This window comes from Hyla sarda, chromosome 9 (genome assembly GCF_029499605.1).
Source record: "Hyla sarda isolate aHylSar1 chromosome 9, aHylSar1.hap1, whole genome shotgun sequence".
NCBI lineage: Eukaryota > Metazoa > Chordata > Amphibia > Anura > Hylidae > Hyla > Hyla sarda.
Window position 1 is genome coordinate 10521794 of NC_079197.1, and position 27570 is coordinate 10549363.

Below are 27570 nucleotides of genomic sequence, written 5' to 3' on the forward strand. Positions count from 1 at the left end.
AGTGATTGTAGATGAGGTGATATCATAGACATAGTGATTGTAGATGAGGAGATATCATGGACATAGTGATTTTAGATGAGGAGGTATCATGGACATAGTGATTGTAGATGAGGAGATATCATGGATATAGTGATTGTAGATGAGGAGATATCATAGACATAGTGATTGTAGATGAGGAGATATCATGGACATAGTGATTGCAGATGAGAAGGTATCATGGACATAGTGATTGTAGATGAGGAGATATCATGGACATAGTGATTGTAGATGAGGAGATATCATAGACATAGTGATTGTAGATGAGGAGATATCATGGATATAGTGATTGTATATGAGATTATATCATGGACATAGTGATTGTAGATGTGGAGATATCATGGACATAGTGATTTTAGATGAGGAGATATCATGGACATAGTGATTGTAGATGAGATATCATGGACATAGTGATTGTAGATGAGATATCATAGACATAGTGATTGTAGATGAGAAGGTATCATGGACATAGTGATTGTAGATGAGAAGATATCATGGATATAGTGATTGTAGATGATGAGATATCATGGACATAGTGATTGTAGATGAGGAGATATCATGGACATAGTGATTGTAGATGAGGAGATATCATGGACATAGTGATTGTAGATGAGGAGATATCATGGACATAGTGATTGTAGATGAGGAGATATCATGGACATAGTGATTGTAGATGAGGAGATATCATGGACATAGTGATTGTAGATGAGGAGATATCATGGACATAGTGATTGTAGATGAGGAGATATCATGGACATAGTGATTGTAGATGAGGAGATATCATGGACATAGTGATTGTAGATGAGGAGATATCATGGACATAGTGATTGTAGATGAGATATCATAGACATAGTGATTGTAGATGATGAGATATCATGGACATAGTGATTGTAGATGAGGAGATATCATGGATATAGTGATTGTAGATGAGGAGATATCATGGACATAGTGATTGTAGATGATGAGATATCATGGACATAGTGATTGTAGATGAGAAGATATCATGGATATAGTGATTGTAGATGATGAGATATCATGGACATAGTGATTGTAGATGAGGAGATATCATGGACATAGTGATTGTAGATGAGGAGATATCATGGACATAGTGATTGTAGATGAGGAGATATCATGGACATAGTGATTGTAGATGAGGAGATATCATGGACATAGTGATTGTAGATGAGGAGATATCATGGACATAGTGATTGTAGATGAGGAGATATCATGGACATAGTGATTGTAGATGAGGAGATATCATGGACATAGTGATTGTAGATGAGGAGATATCATGGACATAGTGATTGTAGATGAGGAGATATCATGGACATAGTGATTGTAGATGAGATATCATAGACATAGTGATTGTAGATGATGAGATATCATGGACATAGTGATTGTAGATGAGGAGATATCATGGATATAGTGATTGTAGATGATGAGATATCATGGACATAGTGATTGTAGATGATGAGATATCATGGATATAGTGATTGTAGATGAGGAGATATCATGGACATAGTGATTGTAGATGAGGAGATATCATAGACATAGTGATTGTAGATGAGGAGATATCATGGACATAGTGATTGTAGATGAGGAGATATCATGTATCTTTCCCTTTCTCTTTATGCTTTTGGTTCCACCTTAAATCCCTATATACACAAGGACAATATATATTGTGACACCTGCTCCTGCGCCCTCAGCTACAAAGTGCTGCATTCCTCCACTGCAGTGGGGGTTACTGATGCCAGAACATTGCGACGCAGAGGATTTTGTCACAATTCAGTCACCGCTGTAAATAAACCCCTCAGGCCCGATCACTCCATATGTGAAGCCCCTGACAGCTCGGCGATTGTAGTCTGGGGGTCACATCTGGGTATTACACATCAATGCACATAACAATAGTGTCTGTATTCTCAGAGCGCCGCAGGGTCACCTGACCTGCCTGTATGGCCAGAAATCTCCTTACTCCCCCTAATCACACATAACTAAGGAGATTTGTCTCGTCTCTAGGAAAGCTGGGTGACAACTTCTGCTACCAATATTTCACCATAATATGAAAAATTCCCAGTACATACGAGTCCTGGGGGCAACCAATATGCGGAGCTCAGGACTCGTAAGTACTGGGAATTTTTGATATTATGGTAAAATATTGGTAGCTCCTTAGGATTGGATCTGGAGATGTCAATTGCGTCTGATATAAATGACTTCTATAACTCCTTGTTCTGCCTTACTGGATCTTGTAGGTCTCTGAAGCCGGACTTTGTCCTCATTCGTCAGCACGCGTTCAGCATGGCACGAAACGGCGATTTCCGTAGCCTGGTGATCGGACTGCAATACGCTGGCGTCCCGAGCCTCAACTCTTTGCACTCAGTGTATAACTTCTGTGATAAACCCTGGGTGGTAAGTACTAATATCTTCACATTTACAGTCACCTGTCTGTAGCAAATACCTTTCTATCATTCTAGGCTTTAATACAGAGAAGTGTACAGTGATCCCTCAAATTACAATATTATTCGGTTCCAGGACAACCATTGTATGTTGAGACCATTGTATGTTGAGACCATATCTCTATGGAAACCTGGTAATTGGTTCTGAAGCCCCAAAATGTCATCCAAAAATAGGAAAAAGTGAGGATTAATGAATAATAAGTAGATAACTAATATAGATAAAGCAAATCCTTACATATAAAAGTAATAAAGATCTGCTGGGAGCTGTAATCACTGTCTATATAGAGGACAGGAGCTTCTTCAGGGCCCTGTACAGTACACAGTGTCCTAAAAAGTAATGGAGCAGCCCTCACCTGGTGTCCAAAGGAGCAGCTAACCCTGGCACAGGTAAAGAGTACAGAACATGTAATACCTCCCTGTACTGTAGGGGGTGCTACCAGACACCAGTAATACAAGTAAAGAGTACAGAACATGTAATACCTCCCTGTACTGTAGGAGGAGCTACCAGACACCAGTCAGTGTATACACTTCAGTAATACAGGTAAAGAGTAGTACAGAACATGTAATACCTCCCTGTACTGTAGGAGGCACTACCAGACACCAGTCAGTGCATGTACTTCAGTAATACAGGTAAAGAGTAGTACAGAACATGCAATACCTCCCTGTACTGTAGGGGGCGCTATCAGACACCAGTCAGTACATGCACTTCAGTAATACAGGTAAAGAGTACAGAACATGTAATGCCTCCTTGTACTGTAGGGGGCGCTACCAGACACCAGTCAGTGCCTACACTTCAAGAATACAGGGGTTTTACCAATGAAATGTCCATTCTGATTGGTCAGTTCTTCTGGGTATTGACACGTTTCGCAGATCTGGACTGTCTGTAGCATTGTATGTTGAGTCTGGTTTCAGGTTCAATGGTCCAGAAAAGACCATTGTATGTTGAAACTATTGCATGTTGAAGGATCACTGTATATGAAAAAAACTGTATATTGTTTAGTTTCACAGCAGGCTGTAAAGCAGGATGGTCGTTGGTGTATTCTGCTTTGCTGACATCTGGTGGTCAGTATGAAAACTGCAGCATGATTTTAAAGTATTCTATTTTCTGCTGCCAGTGGCCCTTTAGCTCAGTGCTACCAGCCATATATAGCAGTGCTGCCCTGATATAACCGTGTTATAGGACGCATATGTTTGGGCAGCTCTGCAGTTTTCTCATTGGATGATATGATGATTCTTGGTTCCCTCAGTAAACATTTTCTTCTGTAACATTCGGCCAGGACCCCTTCATCACCTCCATCTTTTATCTTTCAGTTTTCTCAGCTGGTTCGTCTGCAGAGGAAACTAGGACACGAGGACTTCCCTCTGATCGAGCAAACGTACTACCCCAACCACAAGGAGATGGTGAGTCAGAGAATATTAATGTCCATCTGAAGCCACAGAGGTCCAGTCCGCATAGTCCCACCTAAAGGAGTCATTTCCTGATGTCATGAATAACACCTTGTTTGGGATCCTGCGTCCTGTATTGACCTCCGGGCTGCAGCAGCAAAGCTCCTACTGTACCCTACATGTTATCCCCCCCCCCCCCCCAGTCCGGAAGGAGGTTACGTGTCATGGAAAAAGCTTTGAAATCTCTCATGAAACCACTGATGTAAAACAGATGTCTATCTATAGAACGCTGTACTTAGCCACATATCTACTTTCTCCAGATTCAGTCAGCAGCAATTACTTTCAGTGTCACGTTGAGATCTACATGACCTATCCAGGCCTGGTCACTATAGTGAACTATACTGCCCCCTATGTACAAGAAAATAACCACTGTAATACTGCCTTCTATATACAAGAATATAACTACTATAATACTGCCTCCTATATACAAGAATATAACTACTATAATACTGCTCCTATATACAAGAATATAACTACTATAATACTGCTCCTATATATAAGAATATAACTACTATAATACTGCCCCCTATATACAAGAATATAACTACTATAATACTGCTCCTATATACAAGAATATAACTACTATAATACTGCTCCTATATATAAGAATATAACTACTATAATACTGCCCCTATATACAAGAATATAACTACTATAATACTGCTCCTATATACAAGAATATAACTACTATAATACTGCTCCTATATACAAGAATATAACTACTATAATACTACTCCTATATACATGAATATAACTACTATAATACTGCTCCTATTTACAAGAATATAACTACTATAATACTGCTCCTATATACAAGAATATAACTACTATAATACTGCCCCCTATATATAAGAATATAACTACTATAATACTGCCCACTATATACAACAATATAACTACTATAATACTGCTCCTATATACAAGAATATAACTACTATAATACTATCTCCTATATACAAGAATATAACTACTATAATACAGCTCCTATATACAAGAATATAACTACTATAATACTGCCCCCTATATATAAGAATATAACTACTATAATACTGCCTCCTATGTACAAGAATATAACTACTATAATACTGCTCCTATATACAAGAATATAACTAGTATAATACTGCTCCTATATACAAGAATATAACTACTATAATACTGCTCCCTACATACAAGAATATAACTACTATAATACTTCTCCTATATACAAGAATATAACTACTATAATACTGCTCCTATATACAAGAATATAACTACTATAATACTGCTCCTATATACAAGGATATAACTACTATAATACTGCCTCCTATATACAAGAATATAACTACTATAATACTGCCTCCTATATACAAGAATATAACTACTATAATACTGCTCCTATATACAAGAATATAACTACTATAATACTGCTCCTATATACAAGGATATAACTACTATAATACTGCCTCCTATATACAAGAATATAACTACTATAATACTGCCTCCTATATACAAGAATATAACTACTATAATACTGCTCCTATATACAAGAATATAACTACTATAATACTGCTCCTATGTACAAGAATATAACTACTATAATACTGTCTCCTATATACAAGAATATAACTACTATAATACTACTCCTATATATAAGAATATAACTACTATAATACTGCCCCTATATACAAGAATATAACTACTATAATACTGCTCCTATATAGAAGAATATAACTATTATAATACTGCTCCTATATACAAGAATATAACTACTATAATACTGCCCCTATATACAAGAATATAACTACTATAATACTGCCTCCTATATACAAGAATATAACTACTATAATACTGCCTCCTATATACAAGAATATATCTACTATAATACTGCTCCTATATACAAGAATATAACTACTATAATACTCCTCCTATATACAAGAATATAACTACTATAATACTGCTCCTATATAGAAGAATATAACTATTATAATACTGCTCCTATATACAAGAATATAACTACTATAATACTGCCTCCTATATACAAGAATATAACTACTATAATACTGCCCATATATACAAGAATATAACTACTATAATACTCCTCCTATATACAAGAATATAACTACTATAATACTGCTCCTATATACAAGAATATAACTACTATAATACTGCCTCCTATATACAAGAATATAACTACTATAATACTGCCCATATATACAAGAATATAACTACTATAATACTCCTCCTATATACAAGAATATAACTACTATAATACTGCCTCCTATATACAAGAATATAACTACTATAATACTGCTCCTATATACAAGAATATAATTACTATAATACTGTCTCCTATATACAAGAATATAACTACTATAATACTGTCTCCTATATACAAGAATATAACTACTATAATACTGCCTCATATGTACAGGTAGATGGTCCCCGCTCTCTCTGGGGGGCTGTGTCAGCCATGTTTTGGGGTAAATGATGGAATGATACCAGATCTATGTACAAAACAAATCCTAAAAAATATTTATTAAAATAAAGTCCAATACATGTATAAAGCAGTAGAGATCCTGTGACTTAGCACTGAGTGCTTACAACATTGGCTGAGGAGTGACGCTCACTATCAGCAGGGGGCGCTGCAGTTGCTCTTTCTTGGGGTTTGCCCTCTTGGTGTGGAGCTGCAGAGATGCTTTGTGCTACTTCTTGGTGAAGGGTCAGGAGTGGTAAATGTTGCGCCGGTGACCCCGCGGACCTTCTTACTGGGCTGTGTTGCTGTCAGTGGTGGTGGCGGTGTACACGCGGGACTTCAGGCTTTTCCAGCTGCACATGTCTTCACCATTGTACATGCAGGCGTAGGTGGCAGCCTGGTAGTTGGCGTACAGAGACTTCTTTCTCATCAGTGGGTCGGTCCAGAGACACTGGAGGCTGTTATCCAGAGAACAGGGCCCGAAGCACTGCTTTATCTGTAATAAGACAGGACGCGTAAGAGGGGGATCTACTGCTATAGTGTGGGGATCTACTGCCATAGTGGGGGATCTACCGCTATAGTGGGGGATCTACTGCTGTAGTGGGGGATCTACTGCTGTAGTGGGGGGACCTACTGCTATAGTGGGGGATCTACTGCTAAAGTGGGGGATCTACATTTCCTGCTATAGTGTGGGGATCTACTGCTATAGCGTGGGGATCTACGGCATCTACTGCTATAGTGTGGGATCTACTGCTATAGTGTGGGGATCTACTGATATAGCATGGGGATCTACGGCATCTACTGCTATAGTGTGGGGATCTACTGCTATAGTGTGGGATCTACTGCTATTGTGTGGGATCTACTGCTATAGTGTGGGGATCTACTGCTATAGTGTGGGGATCTACTTCTATAGTTTGAGGATCTACTGCTATAGTGGGGAATCTACTGCTATAGTGTGGGTTCTACTGCTATAGTGGGGGATCTACTACTATAGTGTGGGATCTGCTGCTATAGTGTGGGGTTCTACCGCTGTAGTGGGGGGATCTACTGCTATAGTGGGGAATCTACTGCTATAGTGGGGAATCTACTGCTATAGTGTGAGATCTACTGCTATAGTGGGGGATCTACTACTATAGTGTGGGATCTGCTGCTATAGTGTGGGGTTCTACTGCTATAGTGGGGGATCTACTGCTATAGTGTGGGGATCTACTGCTATAAAGGGGGATCTACTGCTATAGTGGGGGGATCTACTGCCATAGTGGGGGGATCTACTGCCATAGTGGGGGGACCTACTGCCATAGTGGGGGATCTACTGCTATAGTGGGGGGGGCCCAACTACTATAGTGGGGGATCTACTGCCATAGTGGGGGATCTACTGCTATAGTGGGGGATCTACTGCTATAGTGGGGGGTCTACTGCTATAGTGGGGGGATCTACTGCTATACTGGGGGACTTGTGCATTTACACAGCAGCCAATCTGAACAAGCCGAGCTGTAAGTATAAGGCATGAGGGGCCTTAAGGGGGTACTCTGCCCCTAGACATCTTATCCCCTATACAAAGGCTAGGGGATAGGATGTCTGATTGCGGGGGTGCCGCTGCTGGGGACCCTTGCAATCTCGGCTGCAGCACCCCAGACTTCCGGTGCACGGAGCGAACTTCACTCCATGCCGGATAACTGGCGATGCGGGAGGGAGGCTCGTGTGGTCACGGCCATGCCCCCTCAATGCAAGTCTATGGGAGGGGGCGTGACGGCCGTCACCCCCTTCCCACAGACTTGCACTGAGGGGGCATGGCCATGATGTCACGAGCCTCCAGCGCTGCACCTGACGTGCTAAACAAACGCCGGGTGCAGCAGGGAGATTGCAGAGGTCCCCAGCAGCGGGACCCCCACAATCAATCATCTTATCCCCTATCCTTCTTATACTCTTTGCACAGGATAGGGGATAAGTGTCGGATTAAATAGAGGCGGTATGTTGGCCACCATTTTGTGCCAGGGCACTGGGCAGGAGATCATGGGGGGTCCAAGCAGTAGGACCCCCGCGATTTCCTGCCCGGCGCCTCGGCACAAAATTGGGGCTGGCACGCCCCCTTCATAGTTCTCTTTGGAAGAGCCAGAGATACAGTGCTTGTGCATCATCCACTTTCTTATTGAGATACATGGAGGGGGCGGATCTCCGTGGATAAGGAGAGCCGGGGTTCTGGGCAGAAGATCACGGGGGTCCCAGCAGTCGGACCCCCTGGATCAGACACTTATTCTCTATGGATAGGGAATAAGAACGCTTGTACTGGAGCTCAGATATCTGAGCCTCTGCTGAGATTACAAGGGGATTAAGGACTTTAAACTGCGCAGCTCAGACTGGAGACTGTAAATAGCTGGTAAATATCACCTATAGGGGGCGCCCAGTCCATGTGTTAGCATGCACTAAAAGTCCCAGCATGCTCTTCACTGATCACAGCATTGTATGATTCTATACTCAGGCACTGGGTGGGGGTCTCACCTGGCAGTTACAGTGCTTGGCGTACACCTGCAGGAAGCCCCTCTTCTGGCCCAAGGACAGGGAGGCCCATGGTACCACGTAGCTACAGGTGTTGATGTAAACCTTGTTGTCCACCAAGGTCCCTGTGTGGGGAGAAACCAGAGAAAGGTCAAAGGTGAGGAGACAGGAGGAACGGTATAAAGACGGACAGGTATTATAGGAGGATGATAGGTGTTGGGGTCTTCTATAGAGAGTCCATAGATATTGTTGGTCACCATGGAGGGATGATAGGTGTTGGGGTCTTCTATAGAGTCCATAGATAATGGTGGTCGCTATGGAGGGATGATAGGTGTTGGGGTCTTCTATAGAGTCCATAGATATTGGTGGTTACTATAGGAGGATGATAGGTGTTGGGGTCTTCTATACAGTCCATAGATATTGGTGATCACCATATGAGGATGATAGGTGTTGGGGTCTTCTATAGAGAGTCCATAGATATTGGTGGTCACTATAGGAGGATGATAGGTGTTGGGGTCTTCTATAGAGGGTCCATAGATATTGGTGGTCGCTATGGAGGGATGATAGGTGTTGGGGTCTTCTATAGAATTCATAGATATTGGTGGTCACTATGGAGGGATGATAGGTGTTGGAGTCTTCTATAGAGGGTCCATAGATATTGGTGGTCACTATATGAGGATGATAGGTGTTGGGGTCTTCTATAGAGTCCATAGATATTGGTGGTTACTATAGGAGGATGATAGGTGTTGGGGTCTTCTATAGAGTCCATAGATATTGGTGGTCACTATGGAGGGATGATAGGTGTTGGGGTCTTCTATAGAGAGTCCATAGATATTGGTGGTTACTATATGAGGATGATAGGTGTTGGGGTCTTCTATAGAGAGTCCATAGATATTGGTGGTCACTATAGGAGGATGATAGGTGTTGGGGTCTTCTATAGAATTCATAGATATTGGTGGTCACTATGGAGGGATGATAGGTGTTGGAGTCTTCTATAGAGGGTCCATAGATATTGGTGGTCACTATAGGAGGATGATAGGTGTTGGGGTCTTCTATAGAATTCATAGATATTGGTGGTCACTATGGAGGGATGATAGGTGTTGGAGTCTTCTATAGAGGGTCCATAGATATTGGTGGTCACTATATGAGGATGATAGGTGTTGGGGTCTTCTATAGAGTCCATAGATATTGGTGGTTACTATAGGAGGATGATAAGTGTTGGGGTCTTCTATAGAGAGTCCATAGATATTGTTGGTCACTATAGGAGGATGATAGGTGTTGGGGTCTTCTATAGAGAGTCCATAGATATTGGTGGTTACTATAGGAGGATGATAGGTGTTGGGGTCTTCTATAGAGTCCATAGATATTGGTGGTTACTATAGGAGGATGATAGGTGTTGGGGTCTTCTATAGAGAGTCCATAGATATTGTTGGTCACTATAGGAGAATGATAGGTGTTGGGGTCTTCTATAGAGTCCATAGATATTGGTGGTTACTATAGGAGGATGATAGGTGTTGGGGTCTTCTATAGAGAGTCCATAGATATTGTTGGTCACTATAGGAGGATGATAGGTGTTGGGGTCTTCTATAGAGAGTCCATAGATATTGTTGGTCACTATGGAGGGATGATAGGTGTTGGGGTCTTCTTTGGCCGGTCCATAGATATTGGTGGTCACTATAGAACAGTTTTTCCCAACCAGGTTTTCTCCAACTGTTATAAAACTACAACTCCCAGCATGCCCAGACAGCCGAAGGCTGTCTGGGCATGCTGGGAGTTGTAGTTTTGCAACAAATGGAGTCACCCTGATTGGGAAACACTGCTATAGAAGGATGATAGCTTTGATAGGAATAGATTAGCACTGGACAGTAGGGGGCAGCGTGTTGATATACTGACCGACCACCAGGAACTCTTCGCTCTTGTTAGTTGAGGGGTGTTGGTAGCCGCACATACTCTCTATCTTCGAGCTGTACACAAACTGGACGTCATCAAGATCTTTAGGAGCCTTGAAAATCTGATGATAAAGAACAAATATATAATAAATAAATAAATATATATAAGGGTAGCACATACTGCGGCACCTCACTGGTTAACTGTGCAGAGAAATGGGAGATCTGCAGCGGGCACAGACCAGCCGGGCACACATGGGTAGACGAGGGACCTACCTTGGTGGCTTTCACTTCAAACTCCGTCCATTGCTCTCGCTCCGCGCTGTCTTTCTGTCCGATAAACTTTGCCTTGAACACTGCAGATATACAAGACATAACCTCTGGATCAGACATTACAGTAATAATCTCCAGGCGTTATGTAACTACTACTCCCAGCATGTCACCAGGGTCACAGATGCCCAGCATTCACCTGCCTGAGGGTCAAAGACAGACGGGTATGAATCCCATGTGATGCGCTGATCTGGACCCCGCTATCTACGGGTCTGTTCTGCCCCCACTTACAGGTATCACCTAATAGATACATAAAACTACCATTCATCATGACCCATAGTGTGTACTGTCAGCGGAGTGTGTGCCCTGTACATGAGGCGGAGGGGGTGAGGGCACAGATCAGCCGCCTGGAGCCTATCGGAGTAGTCAGGTGTCACATCTGTATAGACTGCATAACCTCTAAAGTGTACTTAGGCACTTAGTAAGTACATTACATACTTATCCTAGTAATGCACTCACTATTCTACTGGTGGGGGTCACTGTGTACATACATTACATTACTTATCCTGTACTGATCCTGAGTTATATCCTGTATTATACTCCAGAGCTGTACTCACTATTCTGCTGGTGAGGTCACTGTGTACATACATTACATTACTTATCCTGTACTGATCCTGAGTTATATCCTGTATTATACTCCAGAGCTGTACTCACTATTCTGCTGGTGAGGTCACTGTGTACATACATTACATTACTTATCCTGTACTGATCCTGAGTTATATCCTGTATTATACCCCAGAGCTGTACTCACTATTCTGCTGGTGAGGTCACTGTGTACATACATTACATTACTTATCCTGTACTGACCCTGAGTTATATCCTGTATTATACTCCAGAGCTGTACTCACTATTCTGCTGGTGAGGTCACTGTGTACATACATTACTTATCCTGTACTGATCCTGAGTTATATCCTATATTATACTCCAGAGCTGCACTCACTATTCTGCTGGTGAGGTCACTGTGTACATACATTACATTACTTATCCTGTACTGATCCTAAGTTATATCCTGTATTATACTCCAGAGCTGTACTCACTATTCTGCTGGTGAGGTCACTGTGTACATACATTACATTACTTATCCTGTACTGATCCTGAGTTATATCCTGTATTATACTCCAGAGCTGCACTTACTATTCTGCTGGTGCAGTCAATAATGTGAAGGACCCTATAAGCCATTGACTACACATTTTACATGAAGACTCAGGATATAATACTGCAGAGTATTTGTGCTGTGTGTTCAGTTTTGCTGTATAGCAGTGTTTCCCAACCAGGGTGCCTCCAGCTGTTGCTAAACTATAACTCCCAGCATGCCCGGACAGCCAACGGCTGTCCGGGCATGCTGGGAGTTGTAGTTTTACAACAACTGGAGGCACCCTGGTTGGGAAACACTGCTGTATAGTCTGTGATGGGTGGTCCGGGGGGCTCGCCCACTATTTGGGCACATTCTGCAGGCTTTACCATGGCTCTGTGATGTGGTGTCACTATCTTGCTAACTTCTCCAGGAGATGAATGAGCGTTACTGTTCTTCCCCTGTCCGGTACGCAGAATATTTCTCCCTACAAGAAGCTCTTTGTGCAGAACATGTCATGGTCTTACCGATAGGGGAGTCACAGTAGACTGTCTGGGGGTGACGGGGGCCACATGTACAGGACCAGGCCTCTCTGCTTACACATCCCAAAAGCATCAGCACCACAAGAGAGAACATCGTGCACAGTCTGTGGAGATAAAGACATCACAATGTAACACAACATGGTGCTTTCCCTGCCATAAGGTGGGGGGCCGGCGTTCGGTGGTGGGGAGGGGGCGGCGTTCGGTGGGGGCAAGATTGGTTCCATACAAACAAGAAGGCTCAGGCAGGAAAGCACATGAAATGTGGTGAGGATCTTGCGAGAGAAGTTAAATAATAGTCTGTGCGGTCTCGGCAGGAAATGAGTCGACGCCTTGACATGGTGGAACTATAATTTACATTATTTTGGGTGCCGGGAACACAAGGGTTAAGTTTTGTCAGAGACTGAAGGTTGTTATTGTGCGGATTGCTGGGTGGGAACATGTCACACAACGGGGGATCGGGAGAGTCCGCGCCGCGTTCTGGTGGATGACGGGGAACAAGTTTTGGCAATTTATTATCTGACCGAGCCGAATTATAAATGGTTGCAGTAGTCGTGCGGGGCTCAGTCACATAATGGTTGCAGTAGTCGTGCTGGGCTCAGTCACATAATGGTTGCAGTAGTCGTGCGGGGCTCAGTCAGATAATGGTTGCAGTAGTCGTGCAGGGCTCAGTCAGATAATGGTTGCAGTAGTCGTGCTGGGCTCAGTCAGATAATGGTTGCAGTAGTCGTGCTGGGCTCAGTCACATAATGGTTGCAGTAGTCGTGCTGGGCTCAGTCAGATAATGGTTGCAGTAGTCGTGCAGGGATCAGTCACATAATGGTTGCAGTAGTCGTGCTGGGCTCAGTCAGATAATGGTCACAGTAGTCATGCAGGACTCAGTCAGATAATGGTTGCAGTAGTCGTGCGGGGCTCAGTCAGATAATGGTTGCAGTAGTCATGCTGGGCTCAGTCAGATAATGGTTGCAGTAGTCGTGCAGGGCTCAGTCAGATAATGGTTGCAGTAGTCGTGCAGGGCTCAGTCACATAATGGTTGCAGTAGTCGTGCTGGGCTCAGTCAGATAATGGTTGCAGTAGTCGTGCTGGGCTCAGTCAGATAATGGTTGCAGTAGTCGTGCTGGGATCAGTCACATAATGGTTGCAGTAGTCGTGCTGGGCTCAGTCACATAATGGTTGCAGTAGTCGTGCTGGGCTCAGTCAGATAATGGTTGCAGTAGTCGTGCAGGACTCAGTCAGATAATGGTTGCAGTAGTCGTGCTGGGATCAGTCACATAATGGTTGCAGTAGTCGTGCGGGGCTCAGTCAGATAATGGTTGCAGTAGTCGTGCAGTGCTCAGTCAGATAATGGTTGTAGTAGTCGTGCTGGGCTCAGTCACATAATGGTTGCAGTAGTCGTGCTGGGCTCAGTCAGATAATGGTTGCAGTAGTCGTGCTGGGCTCAGTCACATAATGGTTGCAGTAGTCGTGCTGGGCTCAGTCAGATAATGGTTGCAGTAGTCGTGTTGGGCTCAGTCAGATAATGGTTGCAGTAGTCGTGCTGGGCTCAGTCACATAATGGTTGCAGTAGTCGTGCTGGGCTCAGTCAGATAATGGTTGCAGTAGTCGTGTTGGGCTCAGTCAGATAATGGTTGCAGTAGTCGTGCTGGGCTCAGTCAGATAATGGTTGCAGTAGTCATGCTGGGCTCAGTCAGATAATGGTTGCAGTAGTCGTGCTGGGCTCAGTCAGATAATAGTTGCAGTAGTCATGCTGGACTCAGTCACATAATGGTTGCAGTAGTCGTGCTGGGCTCAGTCAGATAATGGTTGCAGTAGTCATGCTGGGCTCAGTCAGATAATGGTTGCAGTAGTCGTGCTGGGCTCAGTCAGATAATGGTTGCAGTAGTCGTGCTGGGCTCAGTCACATAATGGTTGCAGTAGTCGTGTTGGGCTCAGTCAGATAATGGTTGCAGTAGTCGTGCTGGGCTCAGTCAGATAATGGTTGCAGTAGTCGTGCTGGGCTCAGTCAGATAATGGTTGCAGTAGTCGTGCTGGGATCAGTCACATAATGGTTGCAGTAGTCATGCTGGGCTCAGTCAGATAATGGTTGCAGTAGTCGTGCTGGGATCAGTCACATAATGGTTGCAGTAGTCCGGACGGGCTGATGTCCAGGGAAGATGCAGAGTTTGGAGGCAGAGAGATTTGTGGTTAATAAGATGGGCAGAGTTCCAGCAGACAGAAGGGTAAAGCGACTATTCAGAATTAGGGGACCTGAGGGGTTAAGAGGTATTTTTGCTGCCCCAATCGCACTGGTAAAGGGTTAATTAGTGCACATTATAGGCTGTCAAGTGTGTAAGGGGTTAAGTCACACATCAGGACCAAAATACTAGAGGGTCTGTGTGGTTGGGGGCAGCCATGCGGGTGGAGAGCGCCAGCGCTGAGAGCTGCTGCTTACCTTGATCTGAGAGTTGTCTACGGGTCGGAGGCTCAGCTCTGCTGCATCTCTCTCCATTCCCCGTCTGGAATTTAAAGCGTCCCCGTCCCCCTCCCTCCCGTGATACGATTGGCCAAGAGCCCAGCACCAGACGCCTTCCCCATTAGTCAGAGATTTCAAAACAGGAAGAGATCATACGGGGAGCTGGGAAATGGTTCTGGTCATCCACAGTGACCTCGGCAGGGCCCTCCATGGTTATGGTTACCAGATCAGGTCATCCACAGTGACCTCGGCAGGGCCCTCTGTGGGTATGGTTACCAGATCAGGTCATCCACAGTGACCTCAGCAGGGCCCTCCATGGGTATGGTTACCAGATCAGGTCATCCACAGTGACCTCGGCAGGGCCCTCCATGGTTATGGTTACCAGATCAGGTCATCCACAGTGACCTCAGCAGGGCCCTCCATGGGTATGGTTACCAGATCAGGTCATCCACAGTGACCTCGGCAGGGCCCTCTGTGGGTGTGTTTACCAGATCAGGTCATCCACAGTTACCTCAGCATGGCCCTCCGTGGGTATGGTTACCAGATCAGGTCATCCACAGTGACCTCGGCAGGGCCCTCCATGGGTATGGTTACCAGATCAGGTCATCCACAGTGACCTCAGCAGGGCCCTCCATGGGTATGGTTACCAGATCAGGTCATCCACAGTGACCTCGGCAGGGCCCTCTGCGGGTATGGTTACCGGATCAGGTCATCCACAGTGACCTCGGCAGGGCCCTCCATGGGTATGGTTATCAGATCAGGTCATCCACAGTGACCTCGGCAGGGCCCTCCATGGTTATGGTTACCAGATCTGGTTATCCACAGTGACTTCGGCAGGGCCCTCAGTGGGTATGGTTACCAGATCAGGTCATCCACAGTGACCTCGGCAGGGCCCTCCGTGGGTATGGTTACCAGATCAGGTCATCCACAGTGACCTCGGCAGGGCCCTCCATGGTTATGGTTACCAGATCAGGTCATCCACAGTTACCTCGGCAGGGCCCTCCATGGTTATGGTTACCAGATCTGGTTATCCACAGTGACCTCGGCAGGGCCCTCAGTGGGTATGGTTACCAGATCATGTCATCCACAGTGACCTCGGCAGGGCCCTCCATGGGTATGGTTACCAGATCATGTCATCCACAGTGACCTCGGCAGGGCCCTCCATGGGTATGGTTACCAGATCAGGTCATCCACAGTGACCTCAGCAGGGCAATCCGTGGGTATGGTTACCAGATCTGGTAATCTGCCGTAGGGTTTATTCCATATGGATGTTGCTTTGGATGTTTACTGGCGGAGTGCATGCTGGGTAATTCACACACGTACACATTTTTCATTGGTAACACATGTAGTTCTTCTCTATACAATGACATTCGCCAAAGGTCAGGCCCAGACAGCCATGAATCCTGGGGGGTTCTCTAGGGGATGACGCCTGTGACGCACAATACACCCAAACATGTACAGCAGAACCTCTCCAAAGGACCACTATTTTTGAGAAGACCAGGTTTTGTTTGTTAAAGGGGTACTCCGCCCCTAGACATCTTATCCCCTATCCAAAGGATAGGGGACAAGATGTCTGATAGCTGGGGTCCCACCACTGGGGACCCCCGCGATCTCTCCTGCAGCCCCCCAGTCATTAGCTTTGCTCCGATGACTCACGATACAGGGACCGGAGTACGGCCCCCTTGTGATGACACACTCCGCCCCCTCAATGCCAGCCTATGGGAGGGGACGTGACGGGACCCCCGCGATCAGACAATGTGCCCATTTTCTTTTCAGAAGACCACCCCCATGGATGAACCTTTTTTTTTTTTTCAATACAATTTTGGGGGTTTCTTTTCGGCGATGTCACTGCACATTGATGGCTTCATGGAGAACGTATGGAATGATAACGACTGCATTAAAGATGGCGGTCACATAAGAGATCAGGACATCAGCAGCTTCATAGTCAAGGAATATATGACGGTCTAACAAGTGTTTCCCAGGTGTTAACCAGGCTGCCTCCAAAACTACCGGCAGCTTGGTTGGGAAACAGCTTGGTAGGAACTGAAAGTTGTGATTGGCTAGGGATGTAAGGGAGGAAGTACATGTGTGTGTACTTCTGAGAAAAAAAATCTAAAATTCCACCAATTTCCTTGTTTCCTAGGTTAAGGCAGTGTTTCCCAACCAGGGTGCCTCCAGCTGTTGCAATACTACAACTTCCAGCATGCCCGGACAGCCAACGGCTGTCCGGGCATGCTGGGAGTTGTTGTTGTGCAACAGCTGGAGGCACCCTGGTTGGGAAACACTGGTCTAACATCAGTGAAAAACAACCAAAAATGTGTATAGATAGGGATCAGAACTCATCGATGGACAAGTATTGATGACCTTCTAGACTGGCATGGATTTTTAGAGATGGCAACGCAACCTAGCAAGCAGATATTCGACAAGTCTACGTGGGGAGATAAGCAACAGACGCCCTACTTGGTATACACTGTGTCCCCAATAGCCGTCGTCATAGACTCATCAGGAGATCACGTCGAAATCTGATGGATCCTCCAACAAATATCTGATGACTACAGCGCTCTTAAAGTTCCACCCATTGAAGCAAACAGTCTCCTTTGAACACCTGACTAGTGATGTAATGTCTCGGGCCGTACTGAAATCTGGGAAAACTGTTAAAAATAAACATCGGGGCTAAAATCACAGAAGAATTGCGAGAAGACCGTGAAACACAGGGACAGACATTATATTATGAATTACACTAACTTTACAGCCCCTGTAGCATAGTAATAAAATAAAATTTTAAATCCCGGAATACCCCTTTAAAGGGGTACTCCTGTGGAAAATGTTTTTATTTTTTTAAATTTTTTTTATCAACTGGTGCCAGAAAGTTAAACAGATTTGTAAATTACTTCTATAAAAAAAAATGTAATCCTTCCAGTACTTATTAGTGGCTGTATACTACAGAGGAAATGTTTTTCTTTTTGGATTGTCACGATCACAGTGCTCTCTGCTGACCTCTGCTGTCCATTTTAGGAACTGTCCAGAGCAGGAGAAAATCTCCATAGCAAACATATGCTGCTCTGGACAGTTCCTGAAATGGACAGCAGAGGTCAGCAGAGAGCACTGTGGTCGTGACAGAAGAGAAATCCAAAAAGAAAAGCATTTCCTCTGTAGTATACAGCCCCTAAAAAGTACTGGAAGGATTAAGTTTTATTCATTTTTTTTTAATAGAAGTCATTTACAAATCTGTTTAACTTTCTGGCACCAGTTGATCTAAAATAAAAAAGTTTTCCACGGGAGTACCCCTTTAACTCCTCATTGAAAGGAGAAATGACTGGACTGAAGCTTTGTCTTATTCTGGATGTTGTAGAAGAAGCTTATTCGGAGAAGACACGTATGGATAGAAGAGCAATAAGGAACGGAGGACGAGAAATGGAGACAAGCATGGAATCCATACTAAGGAGCCCGAGGACCCAACAGAAGGGATGTCCTAAAGCCGTGGTCTCAAAATGTGTCCCTCCAGATGTTGCAAAACTTCATCTCCCAGCATGCCCGGACAGCCAAAGGCTGGGACCTTTGGGGAGTCAGGCCGGGCCTAGATTGTCCTATCAGACCAGTGGTCTCAAACTGTGGCCCTCCAGATGTTGCAAAACTTCAACTCCCAGCATGCCCGGACAGCCGTCGGCTGTCCGGGCATGCTGGGAGTTGAAGTTTTGCAACATCTGGAGGGCCACTGTTCGCGACCATTATCCTAGGGTAACCCTACATGTTGTAGAGAGTGGTTAGTAGGAAATGTGCTATAATACACAAGTTATTAGTGGATATAATATATACTTCAGAGCCTCATATTACTTCCCCACATTCTTGGAGCTTGTATATACATCCTGACCGTGAAGATCTCATCCACATTATCACGTTTCCTTAATACAGACGCGCGCTTTCCCCTCGCTGCGGGATTTAATTTTAGACTCCAAGCCGCAGCCATGAGACTTAATATTAGAATCGCAAATCCCCTATTGTGTGAAGCCTTATGGTCTTAATGTACGGCATCTGTCACCGCGTGCCCCCAGGATCTCCTCCAAATGGTGAAGGATGACGAACGATTTCCAGCCAGCAAATTTGTAAGCGTGGCTCTGTGTAAGCGTGGCTCCTTGTAAGCGTGGCTCCTTGTAAGCGTGGCTCTGTGTAAGCGTGGCTCTGTGCAAGCGTGGCTCCTTGTAAGCGTGGCTCTGTGTAAGCGTGGCTCCTTGTAAGCGTGGCTCTGTGTAAGTGTGGCTCCTTATAAGCGTGGCTCTGTGTAAGCGTGGCTCCTTGTAAGCATGGCTCTGTGTAAGCGTGGCTCCTTGTAAGCGTGGCTCTGTGTAAGCGTGGCTCCTTGTAAGCGTGGCTCTGTGTAAGCGTGGCTCCTTGTAAGCGTGGCCCTGTGTAAGCGTGGCTCTGTGTAAGCGTGGCTCTGTTGTAAGCGTGGCTTTGTGTAAGCGTGGCTCCTTGTAAGCGTGGCTCTGTTGTAAGCGTGGCTCTGTTGTAAGCGTGGCTCTGTGTATGCGTGGCTCTGTGTAAGCGTGGCTCGGCAGAGATGAAGCCATAACCATGAAAAGCCTGGCCCGTATTACAGTAGGCCATGGCAGGTTGGAGACTCTCGTTGGAGTGGTCAGCAGGTGGTCAGCTGTTCTCTCCAACCTACGGCTGACCATCATACCTGTTGGGGTACACAGGATTAGTGTTCCTACAGTCGTGGTTTGTGAACGTAGGGAGTCCAGAGACCTGTGTACTGAACCAGAAACCCGGCCAACAGGGACCAACGCAGAATAAAAGGAAAGCCACCATAGAGCAATAACCTTCAATGACGACGTAGTGAGAAGGTACTGGGAGAAAAAGCTGACCTAAGGAGGGGGTCAACCAGGGCTCAAGTCCGGCAGCAACGCATGGGAACTGAGTTCCTGCACTTTTTCCACAGCAGGAACAGCCCTTGAGTGGAAATCTTGGGTGAGTTCCCACACTTTTTTTTCTCCAGGACTTGACCCCCGGGGGTCAACGTCACGACATGGGGCTCCAACATGGTTTTGGATATCTCCTGGCGTTCAGCCACCCAGGCTCAGGGATGAGCTAGCAATTGGCAAAATTATAGGAGGATACATGAAGGGAGAAGCTGCACTTGAAGGATAAGTTTTAGGGGATAAGTTTTAGATTGCAGGAGGGGGGTCCAAGCACTGGGCCACCACGCCCCTACATAAAGCTCTATGGGAGAGCCGAAGATTGCCGAATGGAAATGGAGGGGGCATGGTGGCTCCTGCTTTCGGCGGGGGTCATGACGCGCTCCTGTGCTAGAGAACCAGGGCTCCAAACAGGAGATCACGGGGAGGGGGGCCAGCGCTCGGACCCCCAGCGAACTAAAACTTACCCCCTATCCTTATCCCCTATCCAGCTGATTACCAATATTCGCTCTGTTCAGGGTGCGATCTGAGCGGCGCTGCAGAACTACATCTGTTGGCTTCTAAGAACATCGGTGCCCTATGTCGTAACATCCATATGGTCCCCACATATGTAGCCGGCTCAGGATGCCTAATACCAGTAAAAACCAGTTTACAGCAATGTGGATTTTTTTGGCAGGCTGAGGTCATACGTAAATAAAGAGAAAGTGGAAGGTATACGAGATGTGCGTGGCGCGGTGACGTCGGCCGCATTCTTACCAGTAAAGAAGAGCCACCCGTCATTTCCTGGGGTTTCCCCCTCACTATCTGTCTCCTGTATATTGTGTGTAGCGGGGCCGCACTCTGCTGATAAACGCCTCGGCACTGGAACACACCCAACGCTCTCACAGACACTCTCTGTCTGGACTTCAAGGCAGTCACGTGTTTTCCTGAGTAGACCACAACATTTACTGCCTGATGCTTCTTCGCTCTGGGTTTGTGCTAGGGACGCTGCCCAGAGGTGCATTAAACATAAGTCCCTGTATTCAGCCATCTCTTATGTTATGTCTCCAGCTGGGAAAGCTGGGTGACTGCCAATATGGCTGCCAAGATAGATACCACAGGGGGTTAACTAAGAAACTGCAGACTTGATGTCAAAAACAGTAGATACCAAGTCCTTGAGTTGCTTCTTAATTTTATCTGCTTCTTGGAAAGCTGGGTGACAACCAGTTTGGTCACCCTGACAGCCTAAATGTTTATGTATTGTAAAAACATGTCATGAGTTTTGATCACTCGGGGCCTGAGTGTTCACTAGAACGAGCCGGGACAAGAGCGCGTTCTCCCCGGGCTCTGTGCCACGTGACCGAGACAAATTTACAATGTAAGTCTATGGGATTGTCTCTTCTGCGCTCTTTCTAGGACACGGAGACCCCAACTGATCAAAACCTTTGACATGGCTCTAGGATAAGTTTTTTAAAGCAACATGTAGTGTCCCACGGAGCGCATCCGCAGCGGATTTCATGCTGCGGATGTGCCGATGGCAGTCACAAGAGCGAGTTCCCTGTTGCGGCCGGGTAGCTCTGTGTGTCCGCTCGTAGCGGCGGATTATCCGCCGCTACGAGCGGACACACAGCTACCCGGCCGCAGCAGCGAGTTCACTCTTGTGACGTCGGCAAATCAGCAGCGTTAAATACACTGCGGATGCGCTCCCTGTAACCCTATCCTTAAAGGAGTATTCCACCTTTATACATCTTATCCAATATCCAAAGGGGATAAGATGTTAGACCCCCCGCAATCTCTGGGCTGGCAGCTGTGATGTCCGGAACACGGAAGCTTGCAGCTTCCACGTTTGTGACGTCACGACATGCCCCCTCCATTCATGTCTATGGGAGGTGACGTGACGGCTTGTACATAGACTTGAATGTTGGGGACGTGGCGGCATGCATCGCCAGTCATCGGGCATGGAGCGGGGTACGCTTCGTGCACCGAATGACAGGGGTGCCGTGCCGGAGATCGCAGGGGTCCCCAGCGGCGAGCAATCTAACATCTTATCGCCTATCCTTTGGATAGGGGATAAGATGTGTGCAGCGGAGTACCTCTTTAAGGGGTACTCCCATCTCATAAATGATGGCATATTGCTAGGTTATGCCACCACTTTGTGATTAGTGGGGACCAACCCTGGGACCCCCACTTATTGTAAAAATGTGCTATTAGACCACTGGTCTAATAGGACAATCTAGTGCTGATTCGGCTCTGTGGCCTCTTTATAGCCTTTATTTGGGAAAAACGGAGAGGGGGAGCGCTGAATCAGCGTTTTTGTCCCTTAGTTCTCAGGATTGGTTGGAGTCCCCACCAGTCATAAAGTGATGGCAGACCACTGTTCCCCAGCCTTTTGGCTATCATGGCATGATGGGAGTTGTGGTTCTGGAGCAGCTGGAAAGACACAGCTTGGCGAACACTGTCCTAGCTATAGGTTACCCCAGAAATGCTAAGTGTCAACCATTGTGGGGCCTGTAACGGCGGATATAATGACACCAAACGTTTCCAAAAGTGGAATATCTATGACGGGTGTTGGATAGAATCTGTTACGTGAAAACTGAAGAACGAATATCTATGACGGGTGTTGGATAGAATCTGTTACGTGACAACTGAAGAACGAATATCTATGACGGGTGTTGGATAGAATCTGTTACGTGACAGCTGAAGAACGAATACTTGATGGTCAATCCTGGACTTGGGATGGAATGTACTATAAGCCATTACACCACAACAGAACGACTAGAAGAAGATTCACTTTTTCCATAGAAACCTTCCCAGGCTCGTTTCCTTTCCTTCTTCCCATTCGCTGTTTTTTTAGCAGCCCCTGCCCAGTCCTGTAAACCACAGGGCTGTGATCCACGACCCCCCCGAGACCACGTCTGCTAAAAATAAAATACCAGGTAATGAAATGATTATAATAGCCGGGCAGGAAGCGGCTACTTGTGGGTTTTAAATCCCAAATCTTATTGCTACCATGTCATTTCTGACCACAGCCCCTCAGGCATTTGTAATCCGATCTAAACAAAAGTGAGGTGACTATAGGCGGCAGCGAGATCTCCAAACACTTCTGGGGAGAGGATATTGTTTACATAACGTAAAGCTGGAAGCTTTCCGGCAGCAGCCTGACATTGAGTACACACGTCATTGTTGACTTTGCATCATTGAAGTGGCTGATCCCCGGCAGCTCTTGAGAAGAACATCAGAGAACGGCGGAGGAGATCCATTATCCCAAGGATTATGTCAGGGCTGAGGAATGTCGGTGAAAGTTAGGGTGAAGTGGTAGGCCAGTGAGGAAGCCATGGAAACTACGTCACCAGTGAAATCTATAGGTGTTAGCTCAGAAAGATGGGCTGTGAAATGTATACTCCGAGCTTCGTCATAGGCTTGACATGCAATGTCTTCATTACTCTACACGTGCAGTGAAGGATGACTTGTTCTGACCTATCAAGAAGACAACCAAGTCTATGGACTGGACAAATAACTGTCCATACATTTTACATAACACTTGTTTGGTCGACAGCTATCCCTCCTAACACCCCAATATACATGCAAGGTGACGTGGAGGGGAATTAGCCAATACCAAACTCCTCTGTTCCCTCCAGACTCTAATTTCCTCTCGAGATGTCTCTGTTCTCTAGACCCTTCTGTTCCCTCCAGATTACTCTATCCTCCTCCTCCAGACCCATCTGTTCTCTTCCTTCATACCCCTCTGTGCTCCTCTAGACTCCTGTTCCCATCAGACACCTCTGTTCTTCTCTAGACTCATCTATCCCATCCAGACCTCTCTGTCCCCTCCAGACTCCTCTGTCCCCTCCAGATCTCTGTACTCTTCCAAACCCTTTATCCCTCCCAGACTCCTCCTGTCTGTCCCCATCAGACTTATCTTTCTTCCTTTAGACTCCTCAGTCTCCTTTCGACCTCTCTGTCTTGTGAAGACCTCTTTGTACTCCTCCAGACACCCATGTCCCCTCCAGACTTCTATCTTCCCCCCAGACCGCCTCTGTCCTTCTCCAGACTCCTATGTTCCCATCCAGATCTCTCTGTCCTCCTTCCAGACACCCCTGTCCCCATCAGACTTTTCTGTCCCCTTCAGACCCCTCTGTACTCCTTTAGACACCCCTGTCCCCATCAGACTTCGTTGTCCCCCTCCTCCTGATCTCTCTGTCCCCCTTCAGACTTCCATGTGCCCCCTTTAGACTCCACTGTTCCCTTCAGACCAGTTTGTCCCACTCAGACTACTCTCGCCCTCTTCAAACCCCCCTTAGACTCCTCAGTTCTCCTCCAGATCCCTGTCTTCTCCAGACTACTTTGGGGTGACTTATTTTTCAGGATGAGGCACATAAAATCCAATTCCCCATTTGCTGCTGTAGGAGTCAGGAGGCTACGCGACCCGACACCCAATGGTGTGTATGGGCACCTTAGATATGTCATAAAGAGACCATTGAAATGTATTGAGTTCTAACTTATCCATAGTTGAGCTGGTGTTAGTATTATAACTGATAAGATGTAAGGTTCATGCCCCTTTAAATGTAGTCTCAGTCCTGAAGTTTTAGTTCTCTGTACTTGTTGGGTGGGTGGGTTGTTGTTACGTGATTTTTGTAGAAAGTTGCGGTGGAATGTCAGGTTCCTAGTTAACTGTGTGGGGGTTAAGCATCCTGGGTGTGAGGCACATAGTGTTACTGCCCTTCAGCTGACCACAGAAAAAGAGAGTGTAAGACCGCAGGAGCCAGAGAGGCGCATGGGGGGAGAGGGCACTGCCAGGACCACTCACTCTCACCCCTGCCTTCCTGTATTTCCACACTTGCGTTATGTGGTGCCAGTTTACATTAAACTCCTTCACCCTCTCCGTGCAGATTAAGAGAAGTGAGAGGCGAAGACGAGAGCCGGACGTCACATTGTTGATTGTTCTGGGTGGAAAAGAAAACATAAAGTCCGGGTGATCTCGTTCTTTTGTCCTCTGGCGTAACCACAGAATTCTAAAAGAAAACTCCCCACCCCTCACCCTGGACAGATTGAGGGTCCCGCACGTAGGCTGAGCGAAGAAAAATCTACACAGAGACGTCATTCATAGTTATATATGGCCGCTCTTTGTACATATGTTGGCATCTTGGCCCATGTTGGGGTTGGTATAAATCCCTATATTAGTTTTGCATATACACCGATCAGCCATAACATTAAAGGGGTACTCCACTGGCCAGCGTTCGGAACATTTAGTTCCGAACGCTGTGCACCCTCGTGTCGTCACTTTACCTCAATGCAAGTCTATGGGAGGGGGCGTGGCAGCCACCACGCCCCCTGCCATTGACTTGCATTGAGGTAACGTGACGTCACGAGGGCGCGTGGCCGATCCCCACAGCCCGCGCACACAGCGTGGAAGAAGGTGGCAGGTCTTTTTCATCACGTTTTCGATAATGTGGACGGACGGGAGCCTGTGCATCATTTACCTGGGGGAAAATATGGCACCGGGATGATGACAAGCCGGCAGGGGCAGTGTGATGGGCAATTTTCTGGCATTATGTGGAGGATACTGCTAAATGTTCCACCGACCTAAACATTGTAAAGACCAAGTCATGGCAGTGGGACCCTCTAATGGCAGTGGGACCCTCTAATGGCAGTGGGACCCTCTAATGGCAGTGGGATCCTCTAATGGCAGTGGGACCCTCTAATGGCAGCGGGACCCTCTAATGGCAGTGGGATCCTCTAATGGCAGTGGGATCCTCTAATGGCAGTGGGACCCTCTAATGGCAGTGGGAACCTCTAATGGCAGTGGGATCCTCTAATGGCAGTGGGACCCTCTAATGGCAGCGGGACCCTCTAATGGCAGTGGGATCCTCTAATGGCAGTGGGATCCTCTAATGGCAGTGGGACCCTCTAATGGCAGTGGGATCCTCTAATGGCAGTGGGATCCTCTAATGGCAGTGGGACCCTCTAATGGCAGCGGGACCCTCTAATGGCAGTGGGATCCTCTAATGGCAGTGGGATCCTCTAATGGCAGTGGGATCCTCTAATGGCAGTGGGACCCTCTAATGGCAGTGGGAACCTCTAATGGCAGTGGGACCCTCTAATGGCAGTGGGATCCTCTAATGGCAGTGGGACCCTCTAATGGCAGTGGGATCCTCTAATGGCAGTGGGATCCTCTAATGGCAGTGGGACCCTCTAATGGCAGTGGGAACCTCTAATGGCAGTGGGACCCTCTAATGGCAGTGGGATCCTCTAATGGCAGTGGGACCCTCTAATGGCAGTGGGATCCTCTAATGGCAGTGGGATCCTCTAATGGCAGTGGGACCCTCTAATGGCAGTGGGAACCTCTAATGGCAGTGGGACCCTCTAATGGCAGTGGCCTCTTTCAGCAGGACTTACTGGACGTATAAAATATGGCACCTTCATAGGTTTTGTGGAGTCCGGGCTTCGACAGGTCAGCAATGTTTGGGTAGTACAAGGGGAACCTATACAACTGCTACTCACCCTTTTCACAGTTTAGAAACTAGAAAATGGTTTTCTAACTATAAGTTATGAGGCAGATTAATTAAACACGGAAAAAAATAACGCTTCTATATGTTCCTCACTATGTCTTGCAGATTATTTACATGTCTTTTTTATGTGTCCAGCTTCTGTATTTGGCTCACAAATTCCTCTTTTCTGCTGCTCACTCATTCTGATACTCACTGCTCAGGAAGGGGCGTGTCCGAGGCAAGCACTGGGCCTGCTCTCACTCACCATTGATTAACCTCCTCCCTGAGTCTGCTGTGCTGTACTGGGTCTCTTCATCCAATCACTGCAGGCTGCTCTGTAACCCCCTCCTATCTGTTTTCATGCTGCGGTCTGATAGATAGGACAGGAGTGAGCACAGAGGAGTAATAGTCCCGCCCTCACTTCCTGGACTTTTCCCAGTCTGTGCTTCAGCCGGGACATAGGTGATGCTGCAGCCGGACAGGATTATCTACCCCTAGTGGTATTTTTATAAGCCATGATGGAAGAAGAAAAAGATGGAATTTTTTGTATGAAGTATAAAGAAAAATGTGTCTGGAGAAGAGCATCAGTATCGGATAAGTGGCTAGTTAGTGGTTTAATGCCTGCGATGATGGGACGGCCCGAGGGCGGGGGGGGGGGGGGGGTGCCTATAGATAATGATATTAGCATTTTCTGACAGGTTCTCCAGGGCTAACATTTCTATTCTTGTAAGATTGCTCCCCTTGAGCGTCATTTGAATAAACTTTTGACATGTTGTCCAGATATGTCAAAAGTTTAGCCCTGAGACCCGCTACAATCACAAGCAATGCGACGTGTGCGGCAGCCTGTTCACTCCCCGGCCCGCCGCCTCGGCTGACCTTCTCCCTTCGGTTTGGCCGGAGTGATTACCAATTCATTTCGGCAGCACCTGCTGCTCATGGAATGTCTGCCTGGAATTTTCCAGACGGATAATCCATAGTGTGCACATACCCGTATGGTTTTCAGTCTCCCTCAGTTTGAGTTTCTA

At 46.2% G+C, this 27570-nt stretch overlaps 2 protein-coding genes across 6 annotated transcripts in view; one reads left to right on the forward strand and one right to left on the reverse strand.

Moving 5' to 3' along the window:
• The window catches only part of SYN1 (synapsin I), a 101165-nt gene that overhangs the window by 47272 nt on the left and 26323 nt on the right, over window positions 1-27570 (forward strand). For all 4 annotated transcript variants that reach the window (XM_056537702.1, XM_056537703.1, XM_056537705.1 and 1 more), the window contains exons 4-5: window positions 2286-2442; window positions 3801-3890. In XM_056537702.1, coding sequence (XP_056393677.1) covers window positions 2286-2442; window positions 3801-3890 — 247 coding nt within the window. The remainder of the gene's footprint in view (window positions 1-2285; window positions 2443-3800; window positions 3891-27570) is intronic.
• TIMP1 (TIMP metallopeptidase inhibitor 1) lies at window positions 6420-20983 on the reverse strand. 2 transcript variants are annotated; one of them, XM_056537707.1, is made up of 6 exons: window positions 20835-20983; window positions 12699-12817; window positions 11046-11125; window positions 10777-10894; window positions 8887-9008; window positions 6420-6883 (listed from the first exon to the last, which is right to left on the reverse strand). In XM_056537707.1, the coding sequence occupies exons 2-6, from the start codon at window positions 12805-12807 to the stop codon at window positions 6677-6679; spliced, it is 636 nt and encodes a 211-aa protein (XP_056393682.1). In that variant the 5' UTR covers window positions 12808-12817; window positions 20835-20983; the 3' UTR covers window positions 6420-6676. The 2 variants fall into 2 exon arrangements, with proteins under 2 accessions (XP_056393682.1, XP_056393681.1); XM_056537706.1 differs by lacking the exon at window positions 20835-20983 and adding an exon at window positions 15142-15263.

Coding starts and splice junctions, on each gene's coding strand:
- TIMP1 (XM_056537707.1), bottom strand. CDS start 12,807: ATGTTCTCTCTTGTGGTGCTGATGCTTTTGGGATGTGTAAGCAGAGAG. Junction 9,009..10,776: donor CGAAGAGTTCCTGGTGGTCG/GTCAGTATATCA, acceptor CTCCCCACACAG/GGACCTTGGTGGACAACAAG. Junction 6,884..8,886: donor CCAAGCACTGTAACTGCCAG/GTGAGACCCCCA, acceptor GTCTTATTACAG/ATAAAGCAGTGCTTCGGGCC.